The 21,350-nt window shown below is 40.8% G+C and overlaps 1 protein-coding gene and 1 long non-coding RNA gene across 3 annotated transcripts; one reads left to right on the top strand and one right to left on the bottom strand.

Annotated features, from left to right (window-relative positions):
• Positions 1 to 6,217: 6,217 nt before the first annotated feature.
• Positions 6,218 to 8,719, bottom strand: LOC146302165 (uncharacterized). Of its 2 annotated transcripts, none has more exons than XM_084698989.1 (5): positions 8,561 to 8,719; positions 8,095 to 8,442; positions 7,400 to 7,721; positions 6,898 to 7,042; positions 6,218 to 6,710 (listed from the first exon to the last, which is right to left on the bottom strand). In XM_084698989.1, the coding sequence occupies exons 2-5, from the start codon at positions 8,439 to 8,441 to the stop codon at positions 6,301 to 6,303; spliced, it is 1,224 nt and encodes a 407-aa protein (XP_084555115.1). In that variant the 5' UTR covers position 8,442; positions 8,561 to 8,719; the 3' UTR covers positions 6,218 to 6,300. The 2 variants fall into 2 exon arrangements, with proteins under 2 accessions (XP_084555115.1, XP_084555113.1); XM_084698987.1 differs by having other exon boundaries at positions 8,677 to 8,716.
• Positions 8,720 to 8,807: 88 nt separating this feature from the next.
• On the top strand, positions 8,808 to 11,878 carry LOC146302164 (uncharacterized). The gene is made up of 3 exons (XR_014755763.1): positions 8,808 to 9,102; positions 11,069 to 11,140; positions 11,426 to 11,878. It is a non-coding gene; the product is annotated as an uncharacterized LOC146302164 (long non-coding RNA).
• The last annotated feature ends 9,472 nt before the right edge of the window (positions 11,879 to 21,350 follow it).

Raw genomic sequence — 21,350 nt, 5'->3', positions numbered from 1 at the left:
TTAAATTATATTACAACACTGATTAATAACTGTGACATGGATTAGAATCAATCGAAAGGCATCCGGTTCCACACATCCTCTGAGTCACCATAGCTAAAGTCTAAAGAAAAGAATATTCACTGGCTATAGCTTACTTATGCAGGTATCATTCCAAACCACCTCTGTTCCTTACCTCCAGCATAGTCTCTAACCTGAGGTGCTAACTTAGCCATCAATCCAGCCTGTACACTTCAGGCATCACAAGAGCTGCCTGACTTTGTCTGTCTACTAAATGACCAGGTAGATTTGTAGTCCTCCAAAATTGCTGTGGATCTGATTATACCATGACAAGAACTCAGGCTGATTTACAACTCAAATGACATGCTAATGATAGGTTGGCAAGGCCTCTGGAGCTAGTTAGCTACTTTTATGGACTGGAAAAGCTTGTTTCCTCACACACCACCTGTTTGCTCCACACTGATTGGCTTTAGGGCACTTGAGAAAAGGAAAGCAGCCACTCAATTACAGGGTGCTGCCAGTCGGGTCCGGGAGAGTAATAGATTGATTCTTATGACTCAGAGAAAGGCTCTAATCAAGGTATAATGAATGTTGCGAATAAAATGTTGTTTTAAGTTTATTGATTTTAAATTGTTGTTTGGTTCCTATGGGGATAGCACAGTATAACCTGAACCATTATTATGTCTAGGAACTCATATACATTACAGATACATTAAAGATTTTAACTCTCATCAAATGTCCACTCACAAACACAAATGAATACTGACACAGACACATGCTGCACATTCACGTTCATAGACACTCACACTCACACACACACACACGTACACACACACACACACACACACACACACACACACACACACACTGTAACTGATGCAAACAGACATTTTCAATAGCAAAGGATGTTACTAAACAAGACATGCAAGTGGGCAGTAAAACATAACATCAATTATTGAAATGTTTGGAATACAAACACTTGTTTTTTATAACTAATTTCAGTTTACTGTCATCTAAATAACAAATGAACTAAATAGCAAATGCTTACTCTTTGTAAGACTGAATTGAAAACACAATGGTTTCCATGGGGCTTTCAAGGAAAGTGTATGAAAGTAAATCATAGAAACAAGGAGCAAAATGTAAGGCTGAATAGAAAAATGGTCCTTGACAATAATAATAATAATAATAAGTAAACATTAGGCTACAGTGTGCTGGATCACTGAAGCACAATGACTCAACTTGTTAGCAGTACTCTAAGTGAGTCCTTAACTGATAGCTGACCTGCTTAAAACCGTCTCCTTTGTTTATACCACCTACAGTTTTGCAATGCATTTATTCAGACCTGATGATATTACAGTAAGTAAAATTGTACCTTTGTACATTTCCGTTAGTTGTAGGGTGTAAAAAATACCACAGCTATTACAGTATCATATCTAACTGATGATTAATAAACATTGACAAGACCCCACCCCCTGCCAACAGCTCTCCTCTTCTGACCGGGCTATTAATCTGACACGCATCCCCCCCTGGCGTCTCCCAGGCAGCCAGAACCAACACTTGACAGCAGGTTTCCTACCATTTCATCACACCAACAAGCCCATCTCTCTATCTTTCCCTCTCAAGGATCACACCACTCACACAATTACATTTTTAGCTATGGCATAAAGAATAATTGCAATAAGACTGCGATGACGAGAGACAGAGAAGCTTATTGAGACATGACTGGGCAGCATCCTATTTGGCATTACCTAGTGAATGTGATGTGAGTTCTGGTAACAGGTGATGTGGGTTCTGGAATGAATTCTTCTCGTCATTAATTTACAGAGAGACATACCTTGCAGGAAAGTTCCTTAATTACATAATTTGCTTAGTGCAGAGGCTTGCCTGGCTGCTTTGTGGTCTATCTTTTAAGTATGTTGTCAATTTACATGATATGATTGTGATATGTTCATTAAGTCATGTCTGATAATGAAAGTATTTACTGAAATGTAAAAAAAAAAAAGAAAAAAAGATTGATCCCAAGTAGGAGACTGAAACTCTTCAACATGGAGATCTCGTGTGAGAGGGTTATTTAGTATCTTTAACACTTGTTTCACAACACTCACTAATTGCAGCTTGAAGCAGTCAAGTAGAACATTTTAATGTCAAGCCTGGGGTTAAGTTGACATTGAACAGTCTTCCAAGAAGCTAAACCCTGGCATTACCCTCTTCTCTTATACACAGCACTTCTATCTTAACAACTATTTAAATTACAAATCATGAATTAACTGCAGTGCTATTATTTTATTTTGTCTGGTGAAAAGGAACAATTAAATGTGCTTCTTAGGCTAGACTGAAAGGATTGAAGCCACTTTGATATTGTGTTTTATTGACATTCTCCATTGATGTGTACCCAACAAACAGTTGGGTACAACGACTATTTGGCCAAAAAGTATGTGGACTCTGCTCAGTATACAGACACCTGTTTGTTGAACCTCCCATTCCAAAATTGTGGTTGGTTCACACTTCTAAAAAGACATTGGAACATTGATGCGAGATTTGCTTCCATGTCTCTAAGGACCTCGCTTTGTGCATTATTGGGGGCAAGCCAAAACAGTTCTGGCATTTTCCAAATTCTTGCCACAACGTTTAAAGCACAGATTTGTGTCGAATAACATTTTATGCGTTAGCATTCGTATTTCCACCAGCAGTGGCTCTCACAGGGTAGACAGTACGTACCATGACATGAGACCCAACCACAGGGGGCCTGGTTTGATTCCAGTAAAAGCCAGTCCCTGCATGTCCTACCTTACATTTCCTGTCTATCCCCACAGTCATTATCACAATAAGTGATAGTCAAGAGTCCACATACATTGGCCAATAAATGGATTTTAGTGGAGCAATTTCCTAAACTAATGGTTTGTGAATGATTGAAAACATTTCAATCATTAAATCAAATAATGATTTAAAGGAGAGAAAACAGGCAATAAAGACGAACAATGTTCAGAACAACTGCTATTTCCTTCTCTGAGAAATGTTCTGAATTTATTTCAGTATTTATAGCAAATTTTCTTTATAAACAGGAGGATTTTATTCAAACGAGCTCATCTGCTCATTAACACACCTGTGCTTGCTTGCCTAATTAAAAATGGAATCCTGTAAATTTCTACATCCGCAGACAGTGGTTCTGTTACCAAATATTGAGCAGGTAGCACTGTGTTAATTAGTGTTATAACAAGGGGAGTATATGCGTTAACATCACTTGATTTCCATGAAACCTGTGCTAAACAAAAACTGCCTGCCAATATTTATATCCTCTTGACTAGTCAGAGGTCTAGCCAGAAAACACCTGTAATGTGGTTTGTTTTGTTGCTTTAAGCCTTCCAGCATTTTGAAACCACTATGATCCCAATTATTGTGGTAAAATAATACAGCAGGGGAGTCTGAAACAATAGCTAATTATAATTGACAAAGTTACACTTTGTTCTGCAAACGAACAAATTAATTTTCAAATGTCACTTGTTGTGACTACAGTATTCTGTAGTGAACATACTGTTAACACCGTAGTAATAGTTTCCAGGCAGTCAGAGAGTGCATTGAATAGTGTGGTATTAACTGGTGAGAAGATCCTTCATACTCACTAAGTCGAGCACTGTTGTACAATGAGCCAGCTACTGAAGGTGAAGCGCAAAACTTACAGTGAGGCTTTTCTATGGAAAAAAACTTTTCGAAAGTGTTAGAGAAAAGTTAACATTAAACAGTGAGCCTGACAATGGCTTTAGTGTAAAGCAAAATGTCGGAACACTGGTCAGAGAATAGAAGTGAAGAGCCTTTATTTGCTTAAGAAGAAAAATGTGTACTTAGCCTCTGGCTATGGCCATTTAAACAATGCAAGCCAGACCTTCTTTTTCAAGCTCCCGATGCCTCTTCAGCAGCACTCATGCATGCTAAGTAGGAGGAGGATCCTACATCCTGCAAATTAGCAGGACCATTTCCCTCCTGGAGTTTGGACAACAGGGACAACTAAATGCCAGGGCCTTAGGAGATTGGTCGTGGTCATGGTGGCTGAGCAGGGATGGGCGCCCCAGATTCAAAACACAGTAGACAGAGTTATTACAAGAAAAGATTACCCAAATGCTCTCTACACTCGTCATTCCAAGTAAAGATGAACGTTTAGTAGCTATCCTGATATTATCCCTCTTCTGCTACTACTGGAGTGTGGTTTCTATGATATTGTACTTCACGCCAATTCAAATATATTTTAGTCTGGAGACTATATGATCAAATAGAATAGCAGAGAGTATCCACTGAAACAGATATGAAAGCGATAAGTTGTTACCCATAAGTTGTTCCAAGGATAAACTTGTCACTCTATTTTTCTATGTAAATTCCAAAAGGAAAATACTGGAACAACAAGGCAATAAGGCTATACATTATTTACATAAAAGCGATGAGCCGGAGAATTACTTTGGCCTCATGTGCCTGGTTTGGTGTTATCATTGAAAGTGGGTTGACTCCCTAAGAAAGACTCAGTCACTAAAACCTCCATATAAAACTGCCAGCACATGATACACGAGTAACACTGTAGCATTCAAAAGTTGTAATCATAAGCATATGCACCACAATCTGTTCTGTTATTTAGAGGCATACTAATCACTAAGCAAAGCAAATTTCCATGGTGTTGCCTGTATGAGAACTCCCTTACGAATCTGGAAGGATTTCACGGGTAATAATTCATAGGCACTTGCTTATCTCACTCTAGGAGTCTAATTAACGCATCATTAAAAGCATAATTCAGATAATTATAATTTCTCACTTTTTAAATGAGGACTGGGGAAGGAGAAGATGAGTGTCTGAGGAGCCAATTTGGTGAGAGAAACAAATTCAGGGGTAGAAATGGGTGGGAGGGTAGATGGAGAAAAAAGCTAGTGTTGTGCTAAAAAGACTAGCAGTAAGAAGGCATCCACTACAATTTAAGTGCCCACACCATTACCCACTTGGCAGTGGGTCAGATGTTTTGCGCATTTGTTTAGATAGTTGGTATTCCAACCCAAAAAAGTGGGTGTCCAATGATGCACTACACTGCTTGATGATTTGAAATATTATTACCACACTGTACCATGTCATACAGTGGGGCCAGTGACCTTAGGGGAGATTTAGCATTTCTATTTAGCATTTGTTTTGAACTTAATGAAAAAATAGGACATTACACATGTCAGAACATTTCAGAATATCTTAGTATTTTGCATGTCTCCCTTTTGCTTTAATGACATTTTGTACTGTAGCAGGCCTGGTCTCCATAAGTTTGTGCAAAACCTGATGACCCATGTTATCCCATTATGGTACGACAATATTTCAAACAGCTTCTTGTGGTGTCGCAGAATACTTGACTTCTTATTCTTCAGTTGACCCAATAAATGTTTCAGACCCCACTGGATGTCTTACACAATTATTATGCATTGAATTAAGCTGTTACTATGTGCAGCTAGTATGATCAAATGTAAAGTACAAAACATATGGACCTCGCTTAATGGAGAATTATTATGGTTTGGCTAGTTGGCATGACTGTCTGTCAAACAGATGTTACACCACCGATGGCAGTCATCCAAATGAATTATTCCACCTTCTACCCTCAACAGTGGATCTCTCATCAAAGGTGTGAAGACATAAACCTTTCTATCTCCATTATTGTCTATGCTCATCCCTAAAGACGCATCAACACCGCATGTATATAAGGACCCCATAATTCCTGTTGTAGTCATGGGACTCTGGGTATTTTGCCTCTGTAATAAATTACAGCAAAACCGTTAAATGTCCTACTGAATTCACTCTCATGTCATATTTCATGACTAAAGCAAATTCAGCTTCTCTCGTTTTCTTTCTTCTTCCGAAGAGCACTTAAGGTTTGATGCACAGCTACTAATCAAATTATAATTGTTTTTCATTCAGCCCTCTGTGACACCCATCAGGGTCTTAACATGTGAAAAAATCATTCTACTTTCCTATTGTTTGTGCATTCGCACCTGGTAGTTTGCTGAAGGTGAGAGCTCTGCCACCTCAGGTGTAAAGGCAACGTCACCTTCCTATCCAAGACAACAAAGGGTATACAGACACAAACAAAACTGTGAATCACACACAGTTGAGTTCTACCTGGAGTTTGGATGGTAAAGAAGGAAAAAGAAAAGTTAGATCAGAAACTGTGGAACTGAGAAACTACAAACAGAGTTTTTTGGTTTGGGGATTTTATACACGGAGGTGACTTGTTTTGGCAGAAGGACAACAGCACAATAGGCTATGCCAAGTATACAGTAATTGTATTGTGCGTTATTCTCCTTGGAAGCAGACAAACAGACGTGAGAAGAATCCTGGCTGCCTCCTCACATAGTTTGGTTTGGGGATCTGCTCATATGAACTTGGACTGTGGCCTGAGAACATCGTGGAGCCATGTGCAAACCTTGGACTTTCTTCATTCTCCTCTTGTGCACTCCCCTTGTAGCACAGCTGCCTTAGTTTGGCTGTGAAAGACGGTGCTCTCCCAGATAAATGCTGGATAAGGAAAGTGCAAGAGGTCTGAGTTCCGATAGTGTAGCGTTCACACAGAGGGTCCAACATAGATGCCCTGGAGGAACTGCTACTGTGTTCAGATTTCAGCAGATACTCCTCATCATCTAAATCCACACAGCCCTGAATCACCTCTGCAGACCCTAGAGACGTCGGTCTGGAGGCTACAAGGTCTGCGGGAAAGATAAAACAGAAAAGGAAAAACAGAAAATCAGAGGATAAAAATACTTGTTTGTCTTTCTTTTCTTCTCCCTGGTGCTCTCTTGGGTTCTGGGTTATTTTTGTTGTTCAGTTCATCTTCATCCTTCTCTCTAATATGACTGGTTGGGGAAAAAAGAGATGGGTGGTCAGTCTACACACCGTTGCTGATGCTGACATGGTTTGGGCTGGTGACTGACTCCCGAGGGCCTGCTGGGGCTGCTGCTCTTACAGATGGTGGGCCCAAGTCCAGCTCAGAACCTTCCACACAAGATGTCTTGTTTGGCATCCATTCACCCTCAACCGGCTGCACATACAATGACGAGGGGTAACCATTCAACACACTGTAATCTACTCTCTTCTATTCTTAGAGGATTTTGTACGACTCTACAGCTGTTGGTGTGTAATATCTCGCTTATATTTTGAGTTCCCATTTATAGATTGCATTTCTTACATGGCAGTCAGATAATCCATGCCTAAAGACAGCTGATGAAAAAACCTTATTTCCTTCAATTTGACAAGGTTCTCATCACATTCTAAATGCGCAAAAGTTTTAATTTTATTTTTTAAAGATCAGTTTGGTGGTTGCAGAACGGGTCCACAGAGCATTTTTTTTGTCAGTTGGTAAAGGCAAAAATGATGTAACATTTTTGTAGGCGCTGACCTGAACAGAAGATGGTGAGCTGAGATACTCTCCCTCCCAGCTGATGTGGCTACTCTCCCAGATGGAGGGAGGCTGAGTGTTGGACAGGGACTGGTTGTGGGTGTGGGACCAAGAGAGGTTGGGGAAGAGAGGGTGGATGGTGGTAAGGGATAGAGGCTTCGTTTGGGAAATGCCTTGGGGTTGTGAGGGTTGTGTGAGGGTTTGGAATAGTGACGTCTGGGTTTGGGACTGGAAGTCTGTCTCTCCGATTAAACGGAAACATACTTCGACATGGCCTCGCTTCTTCGGTTTCTTGCTGGGTTTAGAATGGAGCATGAACCATCTGTAAAAAGATTAATATCCCCATGTAAGATCTGTTAATGGAACACATAATTGTTAATCACAAGGCAACACCCTTTGTAGAGATTTGTTTTTGTTCACATGTTCTGTCACTGGATGCACATGCATGGGTGTAAACTCTTTTTGGTACAAGATGAGGCTCCTAAAATACGTTCTGTTATGGACGTTTCATATGTGTGTCTTCTTAACAGTTCACATCAGCACTTTCATCAAGCTGAAATAATAGGCCTGATAAATTGTGGGTGTAAGACACAATCAAATCAATATACAGGAAGAAAAAAAAAAGAAATCTGTGCAAGTTAATTCGATTTTCTAAATTCCTCATTATTACAACATAGTAGACATACCACACTCACTCTTTTCGTCCATCATGGTCCTTTGTGATGATGTCAACCAGCTGGAAGGAGACCATTCCCAGGAACTTGTCAGACAGGCCGAATAAGGATGTCCGTCTGTGCATGATGGTGAGAACAAGGACAGCAGTAGTATCCACTGAGGCGGGCAGAGGGATGGAAAGCTCTGCGTTCCATTGCGGGGTCGGCGTATCGTAGAGAGCCTGCGAGGAGGCTCGATGTGGGCCAAGCTGGAGTAGCACAAAGGGGTTAATGCGATGCTGGTAGGTCTTCGCCCTCAGGCCCATAGCACGGATGACAGTAACTGTAAGGTGGGAGTACACGGCCACACTCTCCACAGGCATGGCCATCCTGGGAGAGAGAAGAGGACACACAGGATCACTGGATCTATGCTCTAAACATACAGAAAGGTAGAAGGAGAGATGCTTTGTGGGCTGATTTCAGCAGTGATGGGGCCAGTGTGTATTACCTTTCTATACTGCAGTAGGCCTACTTGACCTGAAAATGTCAACTACAAATCGTAGGCTGTAGGCCTTAACATGAGTGAATCATTTTGAGCTTTTCAACAAATTCTACTTTAAATACCTGTATCCTATCCCCCATTCATCAGATGACCCCATTACAAGTCCAGTGAATATTTTAAACATGCAAGTGTGGATGATGTCATAAGAGATGTCACAATGATAAGCCCTCAGGGCATGTGTCCATTTAGCGTTTTTCTCCATCAGACATGCATTGGTGGGTATCTGGGGAGCGCTTCATCAGCTTTTGACCCCAGCTAATAGCGCAAATAACTTTTTTGTTTATACTCTGATAAATTAAGATTCTATATAATCCTTAACGGGCGTTTTTAAACAATCTGCTTGTTCTGTGGCTAGCTAAAGGAGCGACAGTGACGACACTAGCGCCTCACTGAAAAGTTCAGAGGCTAGCGGCCTGAAAATACTAAACGCTTGGGGCCTCATTTAGCCTACTAACAGGATTGCGCCCATTTCAGGCGTGACATAGCAGGTAAAGACACAAAACACTGTATTTACAAAGGCAGCGCACTTGAGTAAAAACGCAGATTACCGCTGATGGGAGGGTATAAGGGAAAGTGGATGTGTATATTTCTAGCTCCTGTTCGCTGAACTTTTTTTTTTCTTTTCCTCGAATCACCCATGGTGGCAGTAACATGCAGGCGATTTTTCCCGTCTTTTACCGGCGCGCTAATTAACACTAATGGGCGCTGATTGCCCGACGAGGATCTGCTTTGATAAATACCACGCAAAATGCGGAAATACACCGTCCGCTATTTGCAGTTGGGCAAAGGCGCAGATTAAGCTGCGGTCTCAATGTTACTAAATGAGGTCATAAATCAGTGTCCTTGAATTAAGCATAGTTTAACACGCAATGGTGATTAATCAGTGGCCTTGAATTAAGCATAGTTTAACACGCACAGAACACTTGATTACGTTCTGACACTTCAGGTCCATCCATTTTGTTAACCTTAATCTTTCACATTTAGATTTTTAGACAGGTTACCAACTAAACAAACACAAATCTCATTTTTTTTTTTTTTTTTTTTTAAGAAAGAAAAAAAAGGTCTCAAGGTCTTGTCGCATCCAATAATGAGAAGTTCTGAATGATCCAGGCTTCTAGTTCTGTCTGTGGCCGTACACCCTGGCTGTGTCTGCTTTTTTCTTCACCAGAGACAGTCTGGTTTGCACCTGTCTTTTTTATAAACAGCTCTGATGGTGTTTTAAAGTAATGTGTGGGGTGGGGGTAAGATGGTGTCTTGGTATGTTTCACACCCTTCTACTCAAAGAAAGTTTCAAACTCGCTTGAATTTAGGTCCATCATCTGTCCATCATCTGTCACAACTTTACAATAAGTTGCAAACAGCCACTTTAGTATCTTGTGTTGGGCTGCCATCTGTTTGAACCTAACATACACATCTCATAGAAGCATCTAACATCAACATCAGATTATTGACCATCTATGATTTCTTGTATCTTCAGTACTTCTCTCTCAGTCCCCTATGTAAAAACCACAGCTCCCTGACAGAAAGCCTCTCTGGAGCCTCCACCTTCCTGCCTCAGAGGACCCGTGTTCAAGTCTCCTTCACTTGGTGCTCAGGCCCTCTCACCAGAACAGCGTTGTTGTGGTTTGGACGACATACACATTTTTCAGACGAGGAAAAGAAAAAGCAAAAAGAGCGTTTAGCCGCTAGTGTGAATTGCCTTTCGCACCAGACAGATTTTCTGATCCCATTATGGCTCCAGCGAACGTTCTTAGTGCAAATTTCTCTGCGCTTGTGTCGATTGCACATGCTCCGGCGGCCTAATGAGAGAGCATTAGCCAGGGGGAGAAGCGGTAATTAGAGCAAGCGTCAGGGAGGGGGACAGATGGCATGCAAAGGCAAGTCTCTTCTTTTTCTCTTTTAGAGTTATTGTCCCACACTCTAACAGAGAGGTGATAGAGAGAGAGACTTGTCACTTATCATCCTACAGTATGTCATAATCTTTTGATAGATTGAGATGAAGGTTTGAGAATTTAAGCTATTGCATGTCCACAATTAGCCCTGCTACTCTCTTGTCTGTCAGTCCTTACCCCTGTGTACATGAAAACAAATGTCAAATGTTTTTTTTTTTTACTTTTCTTTTGCACAACTTGTTGTAATTGTTGTAATGCTTTGCATTCTGTATATTCAATTATCAAAGCTTCATGAGTTCCTAACTTCTCATGTAGTGCCAGTGGCTATTTTTGTTTGCTTGTCAGTGAAGGTGATTGAGTTACTGATATCCACCTCCAGCTTTGAACATGCACTTAGCATTACCCATATCCTTGATGGTCAAATAGGTCCAATTTTATTGATCTGCAATGACCTGCACCAACACTTTTGGTTTAACATACAATTATCTAAGTAATTGATAAAACTCAATACAACAGACATTCAGTGTGATACATGACAAATCTTTGTAATTGAACCCCAAAGGTCACAACAAGAAAGGATCTCTCTTGTGTTCAGTTGTCTACGGGATCAGGCAGGATCTCTATGTGGCTGAAGGTACTCCTCTCCCAAGCAGAAACATTTATACATAAATCTAATTGATATGTATTAAATGAGAGCATAATACATTGTAATCATATTTATATTATTCTACAAAAGTTTAAGTGTACTTAATAATGTACATATTTAGTATATACTGTATGTTTGTTAGGTATGCTTTAAGTATAATATTATATTTTTTCCTTTGGCTGCCTGACCATGGTATCGTGTATGGGCAGAGAGACATTGTTCATGATGGACAGCAGTTTGAACAGTTAACATTTCTCCACTACATCTTTCCAGTCCAGGCTGAGGCCCAGTAGAGAGTCTGTCCACCTGACCAGCTATTAGCCATGCGTCGTGACTATTCCTCAAACTACTTTTCATAACTTGGGAAGGAAGCTGAACTCCTCTAAGTTGTTCCTGCTCTGCTTTCAATGCAAAGCCCAACCTTGTAAGACCTTAACAAGTGGGAGGACAACTGGCTATGAAAGGAATGCAACCAACAAACAACAGAAGGACACATAATTAATTGTTAACTTGAGACAAGCCCACAACTAGATACCAATCACTAGCAATAGAAAACCACACAGACAGGAGAATGCATTCCTCATTCTGTCTGCAATATGTCAAACCAACATAATTGTAATAAACCAACATAATCCAACGCTAATGTCACAATTGAAAAAAATACTACTTTTAACATAGACATTAAATATGGAAATGTAAGTAATTGTATCTTAAGGCGTTCAATAAAATATTTACAGAAACACTGCTTTGACGGATCATCACTTTGTCGGATGATCCAACTGCTATGATCGCTTCTCAGTGGGGGTGGGTCAGATGGTGTGAAGAGGGGGTTTTAGTTTAATTGTCCCAACTGAAGGAAAATAAAGTATCTCCCCTTGTTAGCATGATGTTGTCAGGGTGCAATTTGCAGAAACTACTGAATATCCTATGAGAAGGTTAAGTTAAATCAGGCCTACATTTGTCTTTTTTGGGGGGGGGAGGTTCTGTACATATGTAGCCTGCAACCTTGTCACAATTTGTTTTAAATGTGTATTGTTTATGGTAATTTTTGTACATGTATTCAAATATTGCAATGTGTGTGGCTTCACCCATAGCACATTTTAAGTTAATTAGTCTGTAAGTAGTTGTGTGGAAAAATTTGCTGACAGCCAATCATCATCTCAAGTGTGTGTGTTGGGAGGTGGGATGGGGGTTGTGACAAATACGATAGTCGACAAATAACTCAAAATTCCTAACCTAGTCTTTTGATTGCATCATGAACACATTTTTGAGCACTCAGAAATTCACAGATTTCTCAACAGTATGGATTTGGCCCCCAGTCACAGTCAGACGACTGTATAACTTCTGTTTGTATAAAAACCTTCCTTGCAGGCTGACTTGAACCCATATATACATCCATCTCTGGCTTTGGGATTACAGCTGCCGCTCAGGTGTCCACTGTCTGGGACAGTATGAGAAGGCTTACATGGTTGCTGCAGCTGCACGTACACAAACACAAGCACACACACACACACACACACACATGCACACATGCACACACACACACATAGTTTCACTGGATGCCTGACTGCTCTGCTCCAGGGGGATTCTCTCCCCACTCACAACACCTCCAGTCAGCAGCAGCAAGCGGAAGGATCAGTTCACAGAAAACTTCTTACATTTCTCACCCAGACTAGAGCCCCTGAATCAGCACACTAGTAGGGGCCTTATTGGTCCCGCTACCCCCCTCCCCCACAAGATCCCTGGCAGTCACACCACTCCTCTATCTGTTTTAATGGGGCATTTTAGCTGTGCTTTTTGTTTATTTTTACCATCCTCTTTGTCATTGCTTCCCAAGCTCTGTCTGTCTATTGCACACATACACACACCTGCAAAGCCTCAGGGCTTGTCCATGGCCCTTGACCTGATGCACACACACACACACACACACTCTAGTGCACGTGTACACTGTGGAACACACACTCATAACATTGCACACTTACAAGAACACAAAGAACTCTTTTTTCTCTCTCTCTCTAGACTTGACAAGGATGTAACCTTATCCACAGTCTATTAGGAATTAATTCATGTCTTCTGTAAAGTTTCCAAACTTTTGACATGTATCCTTCTCTGTGTTTATATAGCTGTTTCTTTGTCTACAGCAAACACATCTTGCACCAGGTGTGTTTAATATACTGTATCTCATATGCATATGCAAGTGGACATTTCAACCATGTGAATTGTAAGTGACAGAAATCACTTAGTTTTTGTTACTTGGTGTACCATTATGTGATTTCAACAACATAAAAAAAACACTGGTATGTTCATGGGGGATGGAGACAAAGGTGTGTGTGTGTGTGTTTGTGTGTTTGTGAATGTGTGTGCATGTAGTTTGGCAAGATATGTGCCCACTCCCAGAGTCCTCTGCTACGTGGCGGAAGGAAGCCAAACCCACAGCGCCCATCTGATCACCCACCCGCCCTGTCAGCTTTGGCACCTCAGCTGTGTGGCAGGCTCGCTGATGAAGAGAAGGTGTGGGGCGAAAGCCGATAATGAAGGTACCATCTTGTTGTCACCACAGATTGTTTGCTCTGGGCCTTCCGAAGATCCGTCGTAAGCTCAACAAAAGCTTCACATCTCCACCCTCCTCCACCCTCGGGCAGGCTTGGCACCTCTGTCAGGGACAAGGTATTTTTAGTCTCTACACTTCCATCATCACTCACTCCCTGATCATTCTTGTTTGCTTCAAAAGATAATATTTTGCCCGATGACTGATTCTGCTTTTGAAATGTTGTATTCTTTGTTACTTCTGTCTTGTATTGTATTATATGACAACTACTGTACCACAAACACCTACTGTCACCTCTGCATTTCAAATGGGCATTGGTATCGTCCATGTGTTTTTCATAAGGTGCTTTTGTTTTTTCGGTTACAAAGCATAGTATAAAGAGACAGAAGAGTAAATCTTTGAAACCCAGTTAATTACAAAAGAATGGCTTGGTTGGCAGCGTCTTGCCTGTCACAGACTGGATCTTAATGAGGGGGCTTTACAGGGCTGCGTGTTCCTCCCACTTCCTCTTCTCTAATTACTTTATTAATGGGCTGCCTATTCTACCATATCAGCAGCCGCTCTCTGACAATCTCTCAGCAACACAACCCTCTTTTCCCAAATCAAAGATAGTTGACCTTTAAGGTCCCCCCATCACAGTTAGGGAAAGAGAGAGTAGACAGAAGTACTAACAACAACAACTTCAAATGCCTATATTCATCCTACTAAATGAAGCAGATCATTTGAAGAAAACCATATGCACTGGCATCTGTTTCCCATGACTCTTTGCGATATGCACAGTGTTGTCAGTGGAGTCAGTATACTGTAGAAGAACATGGACAAGAGCAGTAGTGTTTTTAAATGGAATAGCCATCTGTCATCTTTTCTTTTCAACAAGAGACTTTCTTGGCACCCAGGAGAGATACCCTCTCTCTGAAGAGAAGTTCATTGCAAGTGCTCATCCAACTTGTCCCCAAATGAAGAGGAATGCAATATAAAGGGTCTCACTGGATACAAGAGATCAATGTTACCTGGAAGATCAACATAGGTATAGGTATGCTTTAGTTCCATTGGATTCTATAGAACCAAAATTTGCCGACATGAAATTATAGTAAACATGATTTTAGCCACTTGAACTTATATTGGGTATTACGTTGGAGCTGGGTTTAATAACCTCATTAATACCCTCCTAAGCTCTACAGCTCTACCTTTCATCCCCCACTCCACCACACCCATCATTGTCCCTATTACCAAAAAGTAGAATGAGGGATTTGAAGAATTGGCACGGACAAGTTTGGCGGAAATTTGGAGACAGGTTCATCAAAGCTTTCATTTCCTCTTTCTTTTAAGTGATCGAATATAAGACTGCTAATGAGCAGCACAGCTCCAGCTTTAGTGAAGGGTGAAGTCTCCTTCAGAGTGCTTTACACTCTCTGGTCATGCAGAATAATACATGGCTCGATGTACAAATACATGTGCATTGGGTTCAATTTAGAATCACTTCTAAACCCTCGAAAAAAAAGAAGCTATTATACAGAACCCCCCGTGATGTTCCATAAAGACAACTTTTTCGGTGGAAAAAAACATTTAGGGTTCCAAACAGCACCTTACAGAAATGGAAAGGGTTTGATGTAGAATTTTACAGTTGAGCATCATGTGGGGCTTTTTAAAGAGAGGTATTCTGTTATTACAAATGCCTCGATATAGAATTTTGACAGCTTTTTCTTCTACATTATTCAAGTTATCACTTTAAAATTCAAGTTTCTTGGATGAATGTTTGGCATTGATATCCTTGCTAATGACAGTATTAAAGGGACAGAGGAATGGTTATTCACTTATGGGAAAGGAAGTGATCAATGCACTGCATTTACTAACTAATAAATAAAATACCATTTGCCCCCCAGTCACAGAAAGACAAACGATTGATGTGTTCATCAGAGTCAGAGCTGGCTGAGGTCTCCAGCAGGTGCCTATTGTGTCATCTCACCAGGAGAACTTTAGAGAAAGAGGGCCGTTGGTTTGAACATGGCCACTAGAAAAGGAATAGGGCGGGATTAACCAGTTCCCAGCAGTATGGGGCTAGTATGTCGGTAACGTCATTAGGCGGCATTAAAGCGTTTCCCTTTTATTCCTCAAAGTCCTACAATTCTATGGGGATTAGCTGACTAGCAGCTTTAATTGACAGACTAGGGTCTATATTGGTCGCTCCAGTTAACACTATGTTATTCCCTTTGCTTCATTTATATTTGGAACAAGAGAAGGAAAATGGATTAGTTACGCCTAGAAAAAAGGAAAATCTCTGTGTTACATTAATATATCTGTGTTTGACCAGTTATTGGGGTGCTGAATTTCAATTCCACTACATTTACATTTACATGTGTCCCTTAAAATGGTTTTGCAGGCTTCAACTGAAATAGTTGAAATTACGAAATTATTATCTTCCCCTTCTTCATTTTCAACCTCAGGCCTTACTCAGGGGTCAGATGGTTGAGCATTTAGGGAATCGGGCTATTAATCAGAAGGTTGCCAGTTCGATTCCCGGCTGTGCAAAACGACGTTGTGTCCTTGGGCAAGGCACTTCTCCCTACTTGCCTCGGGGGGAATGTCCCTGTACTTACTGTAAGTCGCTCTGGATAATAGCGTCTGCTAAATGACTGAATGTAAATGTACTCAGAAGCATTAAGACCAAGTCGTCAAACCCTCCTTTCCATCCTCCATGGCCGTGTCCTCCATGGCTAGAGAGGGCAGCCATGTCCTTCACCATCTCACAAGTGTCAGCCTGTAATTAAAGTGTGATTAAGAGGCAGGTCCTGATGAATGTGTCTAAGTGCCCCATGCTGAGCTGCTGTTGGGCCCAGCACGGTACTTTTAATTGATTCGGTCTAATCAGTGGGCAGAATTAAAACAGTCACAGTCTGTGGGGGACAGAGGAATAAAATGTGTGTTATTATGGTGGAGAGAACTGGCCAACCAGAAGGCATGTTGTAATGTCCTGCATAAATTAAACAGGGAGACACAAACACCAGCCTTGATTCAGGTTGCCAGTGAACTGTTGGCCAAGGCATGGTCTCGTAGTGAGAATGTTAACTGGTAATCTATTCTTGTTCTGACAAGTAGGCTTGTGGACATACAGTACTAGCAATAGATATTTGTCTGATAAGTCTGAACAAAACCGCTTCTTGTCTTATTAGTTTAATCAATATAGTTTGAATGGATGGACAAGTGGTGTCAAAGAATGACTACATCCCCCAAAATATGCATTGTCAGTTATTTGGACTTGGATTAAACTTGACTTAGATGGCAAAATAGTGAAGCTACTGTTTAAATTGGGATCAGCAGTACTAAAGCAAGCCTGTCACATTGTAGCACCATTACATTTACAAATCATGCAGTACAGTAGTAAATTGAATGATTATACAGTGTCACAGTGTAATCGTCTATACAATAAGCTTGCTTTGCCTCCAAAAAGGCAATACTTGGCATGCAGGTTTGGTGAAATATGTCATGGCAACATTTTCTGCTCCGAGTGGAAGTCAACGCCTCCAGTTCTCACAGACATGTAAACTGCAAATGAATCACAGTGAGACTGAGGCAGTCAGATTTAGACCAATTATACACACAACTTGAGGTTTCTCCATATGGTGTTGCTGACTACCGTAGCTTCTGGTGTCCCTAATGATTAGCCTACCAGCTAAATGCATGTTGATATAGTTTATACTTTGTATGTAGGCCTAAGTATTGAACACTAAAGTATAAATAATTTGGTTGGAAATTTTAATTGGATTGGAATTGGATGGATTTTCCATTCTAGTTGATGACATAGTAAAATAAGGCTAAAGTTTCCATACATTCCATATTACAGTTAAAATATTGTATCTAATCAACTTGTGCCATGAGGACTATGTCTAAGTGTATTAACAATAGACCACTTCTGTGGTAATGAAGCCTTTGTCAGACGTTGAAATATGTGCATTAGGACCGTCTGATATATTTGTTATATAAAGGGTCTTTAGTCCGCTGCTGTGACGAACCAATCCACCAGTATAGGAGAACAGCTGTTCAGGATTGGCTCAATTTCTCTCTCTTTCAGATAATTGTAATAAATCTGATACATGAAGCCAATCTGCCTGTGCAGATGGCCTTCACCAGACAGTTGCTCTCATTTTAAATGTCAGTATTATTCCTGAGGAGAAAATACAGTTGACTATTGAGTCCTGAATGGTGTCTATTAGTTGTTCTTATGGATGAAAATAATAAGACCCAGCCAATCGTCCTGGGAAGTTGGTAAGCCATTAGTTTGTATAAATTTATAACTTGATATGACATAATAGACAGTGAATGAGGGAATTATCATCCTAGCCAAGCAAACTGTGGTTGCTTTGAGAAAATGACTTAAGTGATCATAGGAATTGTGAGGCTTTCAAAATGATGTTCACTTTGTAACAGAAATCTCTCTCTGTATTGTCCTTTAGAATCAATTCTAGCCTACACACATACAGGCTCACTCTCCACAGTAGATCTCTGCAGTGAAACAGCCACACCTGGAGAAATGCTGTGCAGCTCCTTGTGTGAAGTCAGTATTATGCTAATTGTGACCCACAGGCATGGTGTGAAGGCTTGGTATAATTATCAGAGTAATTGTCTTATATTTTGAAAAGTGCCATATCGTTTAATTCAGGATTAACACTTCTCACCTCCAACGGCCGAAGGCTTTGCTCAAGATCATTCCCCTCTGGGAAAGGAAACTCAGCAACATTCAAAATATTTTCAGCCTCCTTTTTCTTTCCCTTCTCCTCTTTCTCAATCTCTCTCTTTCTCTTATTGTGTCTCTACCTCTATTTCTTTCTTTCTCTCTCCCCTCTCTCTCTCTGTCTCTCTCTCTCTCTCTTTCTCTCTCTCTATCTCTCTCTCTCTCTCTCTCTCTCTCTCTCTCTCTCTCTCCATTTCTCTGAGTGATACATCTATAGGAGGGGTAATAAGTCTCTCTCCCATCTGTGCTGCAGTCTGTGTATAACTGGCTAGGACTTTTCACACACACACTCTCACACACACATATTCACACACACAAATATTCACACACACACTCTCTCTCTCTCTCTCTCTCTCTCTCTCTCTCTCTCTCTCTCACACACACACACACACACACACCATTACTATGGTTTTGTTCCGGACATCGCTGATGTTTACACGAGGAACTGACTGAGACGAATTTGTGTCTGTCAATCAATTTTCACACTTTTGATACCTTAATCCATCTCATGTTAATCCACGTGACATGCCTGACAAGGTTACCTGCAGGCAACTTGCGATCACTGTAGATCACCTGTAGAATAACAACACATTAAGGCATTCTACTGTCACTATTGTTTTGTCTCACTAGCACCTTGTCCTTGGTCTTTTGTTTGTATGTTTTATCAGTCCCAGTCCCCTTGATTCAGAGTACAGACACAGCTAGTGAAGACTGAAAAGACTCTTGCACTTCCCAGCCTGCTTCAAGCTCTCTGGTCAGGCAGAATAATACATATTGCAATTATAAATGACAAACACTTATTTGGTAGATATTTTGGTGTACAGTAGGCATTGTTTCTCTTTTCACACCTGTTTAGATTCATTGTTCTGAGATACTGTAGCTGTTACATGTTGTGTTATCTAAACTATGTCAACAGGGAAGTGGAACCGTTAAGGATTAAGTTTGTCAGCTACTTTCTCTCAATACAATACTTCTGTCTGGACACACATGTTGTAATTGACTTTTGGAACATTAACTAAGCACACAATGTTTTCATTTGATTATAACATTATAAATGTAATTCTTGATGTTGATGCCAGTTATTTAGATCATTGAGTACATTGCAAAACATTGTTACTGAAATATGTTAATAGACAACAGTATGTATTCTACATTTGTAGAATAAAGTTTTAGGAATAGATATGAGGCTGCGTTCCATGTCGCAACAAGTTAACATTTTAAATGCCAATGGGCCTCTGTCGGAATGCCTTTCATTACATTCATCATCTCATCTCAATGATAAAATACCTGTTATTATGCAGCAAATGGAAGCATGAGGACAACCTAGTGTCTCTGCAAGTGCTAGGTAATTTCCAAGTTTTTACCGTTCACTGTTTTTCTGTCTCCCGTGGGTAAGGTGTATGTCATTTTATATAACTTCCTTCCACTTCTATTTGTCTGGAACTGGGCTGTGGGTGAGCGAGTGTGCAAGTGTGTTTGTGTGTGTGTTGGGGGGAGAGGAGGGCAAGGGGCAGAGTCAGTGAGTGTGTGACTGTGTCTGTGTGTGTGACAGGCAAAGGGACAAGGGGGATGGTCTGGTCTTATCAGATTCAGACCACTTTAGGAAGACACTTGTGGAATTCTGGACGATATATTACCACCTAAGTAGCCATAAAGGTAGATTTAGTGTCGTCCCTGGGCGTGTCTGGTAGTTGCCGGCAGGGATGGCTTAGCTCCTGAGAATGTTACAGGGGTACATTTATGAGGGAGGTGATTTCAATAGTTGTGTCAACCATGTGAACACCCAATGCGAGATAAGAAATAAACCATTAAGAAACATGACAAATAGAGAGTGAGTAAAAGTGTATTAAGGTCTACAACGGTTTTTCAAAAGATGAATACATTAATGGTACAGCATGGATGGACATGAATGTTTCCTTAAACATTCCTTGAATTAAAAGTAGCTAAAGACTTTTGAAAAGGTTCGACAGACGCACACATTCGAACGTACGTAAAAGCACACAAATGTTCACACATGCACTCATTGTTTAGCTTGGACTATATGCTGACACTCACCCTGTCAGGGTTAGGGATTCTCTTTGATTTGCTTGGTTTACCTGCCGGCCTAGGTTGAAAGACTGTTTATTTGACACCTAATGTGTTGACAGGTGTCAGATCTTAAGGAAAGGAGGTTTCAGAAGGGGTGGGGGCAAGGTGCCTGTCATTCCTTTTGTCTGCAGGTGCTAGGGGGGGTGGGGGGGTGCTGGGGAGGCTGGGGGGGGGGGTGGGGAGGGGTGGGGCAGGTGGGGATAAAGAGGATGCATTTTCTCCCCAGCCCCTAGGGTCTTCCTGTGGTGTAGTATGTTTCTAGTGCTATCCCCTGAAGGTGATAGTCTTTAAATAGAGGCTTTAACCAGCTTCAGTGATTCCCCGGTGAGCCCAATTAGGTCTTAAACGTCTCTTGTCTAACCTCTGTTTGTTTTCCTGAGTCTCTTTCTGTTGACGAGTTTGTGTTTTGTCACCTTGTGTGTATAACAATGTATTGCGGGACATGTCCGTGTTTGTTGAAATTGAGAAATGTCTTGTAGTTAGGGAATGGATCCATGTGTATCACCAAACTTCATCAGGAGTTAACTAAAGAAATGAATCTGCCAAAGCGGTTGGAGGTGGAAGAAGCTGACAATATAATATGCAATAGTCCATTCCTATCAACTTATTTATTGCATCTAGTAAGTTCATCTTTTTTACATGCAAAAAGGATCACATTTGAATTATGTAAAATTACATCATGTAATTCTTATATTTTGGAGAGGATCACAGGAATTCTCCCTGTAAAAATAATGCTGCCACAACTAAATATATATCATATAGGAATTAAAATGAGGTACTTGGCCACTCAAATTTAAAAGACAGACATGTCTGATTGGCAGTTCCAAATCTTC

The sequence above is a fragment of the Hypomesus nipponensis genome, chromosome 1 (assembly GCF_054491055.1).
Source record: "Hypomesus nipponensis isolate SF chromosome 1, ASM5449105v1, whole genome shotgun sequence".
Classification (NCBI taxonomy): Eukaryota; Metazoa; Chordata; class Actinopteri; order Osmeriformes; family Osmeridae; genus Hypomesus; species Hypomesus nipponensis.
The sequence above is the reverse complement of the archived record's forward strand: the minus strand, read 5'-3'. Positions and strand labels throughout refer to the sequence as shown.